The sequence below is a fragment of the Bison bison genome, unplaced genomic scaffold (assembly GCF_000754665.1).
Source record: "Bison bison bison isolate TAMUID 2011002044 unplaced genomic scaffold, Bison_UMD1.0 scf7180017864367, whole genome shotgun sequence".
Lineage (NCBI taxonomy): Eukaryota > Metazoa > Chordata > Mammalia > Artiodactyla > Bovidae > Bison > Bison bison.
Genome location: NW_011494939.1, coordinates 1,351,200 through 1,355,472, shown reverse-complemented (window position 1 = coordinate 1,355,472; position 4,273 = coordinate 1,351,200). Strand labels below are relative to the sequence as shown.

Genomic DNA, 4,273 nt, shown 5'->3' with positions numbered 1-4,273 from the left:
ACTCCAATACTTTGGCCACCTGATGCAAAGAACTGACTCATTGAAAAAGACCCTGGTGCTGGGAAAGACTGAAGGTGGGAGAAGGGGATGACAGAGGATGAGAGGGTTGGATGGCATCACCAACTCAATGGACCTGAGTTTGAGTAAACTCTGGAAGTTGGTGATGGACAGGGAGGCTTGGCATGCTGCAGTCCATGGAGTCGCAAAGACTGGGACACAACTGAGCAGCTGAACTGAACTGAACTGAGGGCTTGCTAATGAAAGTCTTATCCACAGATTACCCGCATTGTCATCACCTGGGAGCCTGTTGGACCTGCACAGCCTCAGGCTGCCCCCAAGGCCTACTGTATCAGAATTTGCATTTTACCAGATCCCCAGATGATTCTCATGCACATCAAAGTTTGAAAAGCCCTTGCCAGAGGCTAGTGGGTTAGCAAGAGGGGGAGCCTCTGCCTCCTAAACCCACATTAGTAGTCTGGAAAGCCTGGGAATTTCCTTCTCCTTTACAAAGCCCTGTACAATCTTTTACATCTTAACATCCAAATTTAGTTCAAGTCAGTTTGCTTTTTGGATAAGACACATTTAATATATTGATAGCGGTTGTTTAGTTGCTAAGAGCAGCATTAAAATAATGATATTCCCTACTTCCCATTAGATAAATTACTACCAAATTATGTGAGGGATTAGCCACATTTTTTTAGTTTTTAAACCATCTCATTAAAATCACCAAATCTAGCACTCATAAGACTGGAGTTATAACTCTTAAAAATGGGCAGAGGTCCCAATTTTCATGTAGATAAATATGGTTATATTCCAGACACTTAGAAATTTAGCAGTGCTTTGCACCATTTAATCAATAAAGACCTCAGTTTTTCTAAAGAACTGTTCAAACTCTGGCTCCAGAAAATTCTGAAATTGGCTTTTATTTTCTTCTTTCAGGTGCTTAGAATTGCAGCCCAACAACTTGAAAGCTCTAATGGCTCTGGCTGTGAGTTACACTAACACCGGCCATCAGCAAGATGCTTGCGAAGCTTTAAAGAACTGGATTAAGCAGAATCCAAAGTACAAATACCTTGTGAAGAGCAAGAAGGGATCTCCAGGACTCACCCGGAGGATGTCTAAGTCTCCAGTTGATAGGTATCCTTCTTGTTAAATTACATCCGTGTACACAGTCAGTCAGCTTCGGGGCAACTAACAAGCCTCAGGTCCCCAACCACGCATTTCAGGATGGTGTGTAGGATAGCATTTTGCTGAAAAGCAGCACTGACTGAAAAAGTTGATCAGAGACCAGAACCAAACTTTGGACATATGATCTACTTGTGGACACTCCTAGATGTTTATCTGAATACCATATTTCAAAGCCAAGTGCTTCGGGCATATAAATAACTTACAATAAATACCAATGTGCCAGGTTTTATAAAGCCTTAGAATTAGGTATGGGGAAAAGTAAATCATTTGTGTTCAGACTATTTGGCCAACAAATCTGATTTGTTTTCCTTGTAGCTCTGTTCTGGAAGGAGTGAAGGAATTATACCTGGAAGCTGCCCACCAAAATGGAGATGTGATTGACCCAGATCTGCAGACAGGCTTGGGGGTGCTGTTCCACCTGAGTGGAGAATTTAATAGAGCAATAGACGCGTTTAATGCTGCCTTAACTGTTCGACCAGAGGTAAGTGCATAGCAAGAAACCAGAAGATTTTACTCTGTTAAAAGTAAGTTTTCACAGGTTACATTTTGTGCATTTCTGCTACACTTTATTTCCCTGAATCCAGTGGTTTAAAGTGATCAGTACTAATGATATGCTACCGTGGATGTTAATACTTAAGAGACGTAAAATAGAAACACAAATTGCCTGATAGCATCAAATGGTAGCTGCTCCTTAATGAATGAAAGTCATTTCAGAGTGTTGTCCATAAAGATTTTTGAGTAATTCACCAGTCATGGTCCTTGCCCATTAGCACTGATACATTTTTAGCTATCATCCTTCAACCAGGACTACTGGAATACTGTGTCACTGTGGCTTGTACAAATTGTTGCTGCTGCTGCTGCTGCTAAGTCACTTCAGTCGTGTAAGAGAGCTCAAATTTGTTCATCAGGACTATTCATTATGGAACCGTCTTGGGGCAACCTTGGCAAATGGAGACCGCAGCGAGGAGGCTGTGGAGGCCTACACACGAGCACTGGAGATTCAGCCAGGCTTCATCCGGTCCAGATACAACCTGGGGATAAGCTGCATCAACCTGGGCGCCTACAGGTGAAGTATGGCAGCAGGCTAATGCTAAGGGCTGAGGTTGACTAATCTGAAAGGTTGTTTCTCAGTAAAAATACCTCCTTTTGTGAAGTAATCTCCTCCCATTAAGGGTGAGTTTCAGATCTTCAGATTCTGAGGGCTCTTGAGACAGGAACTGTCCGCCTCCATGTTTCTTAGTCATTAGAGAACAGCAATTATTTGGGCATCTTGTGAAATGTACATTCTTGGGCTCCTCTCCCAGAGATTGATCAATTTGGAGTTAGGACAAGTCATCTAGGTTTTTAACACCCCCAAGAGCAACTCTTGAGAAACGTGCAGTCCAACCCTTCATTTCACAGGTAAGGAAAAAAAGGAACCCTTCATTTCCCAGGTAAGGAAGAAAATAAGCATGGCTAGGAACGAAGGAATACAGAGGAATGACTCAACAAGGTCTCAGGGCCAGTTTTTGGCAAAACACAACCAAGAATCCAGATTTTCCAAACCTAATTTACAAGTAAAGTTAGTTTTTAAAAAAAGGAAAACTTCAAAGGGTGGGTTTAAAGTTTGGAATGTCTTGCTCCTTCTCTCGTGACTCCTTATTATCTTTCAGGTGTATATCCTCTCTGTTCCCCCATCAACACGGAGCATAAATTACCTTTATTTCTTTTGAGTAATAAAAGTTTGGGTGGTTTTTCTTCTTTCTTTTCCTATTATTTTCTATTTTCTAAATCAACAGGTATTACTTTTCTTAAGTGAGGGGAAAAAAGAGAAATTAATGTTACTGTTAAGCTACACAAAAAATGTAAACCCTTTCTCATTCTCAGAGCCAGGCTTTTAGAATCAGACAAACTTGGGTTCACATTAGAGCTCTGCCATTTACTGGTTTCATAACTCTGGGCACATAACTTTGAGTACCAATTTCTTCATTTGGATAAAAAAATAAAAGAGGTAATATCTATCTTGCAGGATTATTGTGCAGGTTAAATGTGATTGCCTAGCACAGAACTGATGTGCAATACCTAGTGGGCATCATTAGTCTGAGCATTATCATTGCCATCATCATCATCATTATTACCATTTAGATAAGTCATGAGAGAGCCACATAACTGGGTTGTACTCTTTTGACATCTGAAGAATTGCCATCTCTGAACCGCATTAGAGCATTTTGCCACTGGCAAATACTGAAACTTTAGAAACGAGTTGCTGCATTTATACTCAGAGGATCTTAGAAAGAACATTAGTCACTAGATTGCACTCTGTCCTCTAAGAGGATCTTACTCAGGTCAAAACCAAGAATAGCTGAGTGATTCCTGAGCACCCAGTCTGTTTTATTCTCTGGACATCGTGAAGTGTGTCACAGCAAAGGCTGTCTTTACATCAGCCGCACAAAGGGCCAGAGTCAGATGGTGCCACCTCCCTGCCCATCATCCTGATGATGCATGTTCCATCTATTAGCTTCGTTCCTGACTCCGATTTCCCTAACCTCATTTCTTATTTTTACTCCCTTTATTCACTTACTAGGTTGGTTGTGTATATAGATTTTATAACGCCTTAGGTCCTTCTTCTGGAACAAGAAGACATGTAAATAAATGCAATGTAAACATAGACATATTGAATTCACTGAAGGAAGACTTTTTCAAAAAAAATTGAAGCATAGTTGATGTACAATGTTGTGTTAGTTTCTAGTATGGCAAAGTAATTCAGATATATATATACATCAGATCAGATCAGATCAGTTGCTCAGTCGTGTCCAACTCTTTGCTACCCCATGAATTGCAGCACGCCAGGCCTCCTTGTCCATCACCAACTCCTAGAGTTCACTGAGACTCACGTCCATCGAGTCAGTGATGCCATCCAGCCATCTCGTCCTCTGTCATCCCCTTCTCCTCTTGCCCCCAATCCCTCCCAGCATCAGAGTCTTTTCCAATGAGTCAACTCTTCGCATGAGGTGGCCAAAGTCCTGGAGTTTCAGCTTTAGCATCATTCCTTCCAAAGAAATCCCAGGGCTGATCTCCTTCAGAATGGACTGCTTGGATCTCCTTG

At 41.5% G+C, this 4,273-nt stretch overlaps 1 protein-coding gene across 2 annotated transcripts in view; it reads left to right on the top strand.

Annotated features, from left to right (window-relative positions):
• PEX5L (peroxisomal biogenesis factor 5-like) overlaps positions 1-4,273 on the top strand; it is a 219,844-nt gene that overhangs the window by 205,797 nt on the left and 9,774 nt on the right. For both annotated transcript variants that reach the window (XM_010855624.1, XM_010855623.1), the window contains 3 exons: positions 940-1,137; positions 1,504-1,669; positions 2,097-2,254. In XM_010855624.1, the coding sequence (XP_010853926.1) occupies positions 940-1,137; positions 1,504-1,669; positions 2,097-2,254 (522 nt within the window). The remainder of the gene's footprint in view (positions 1-939; positions 1,138-1,503; positions 1,670-2,096; positions 2,255-4,273) is intronic.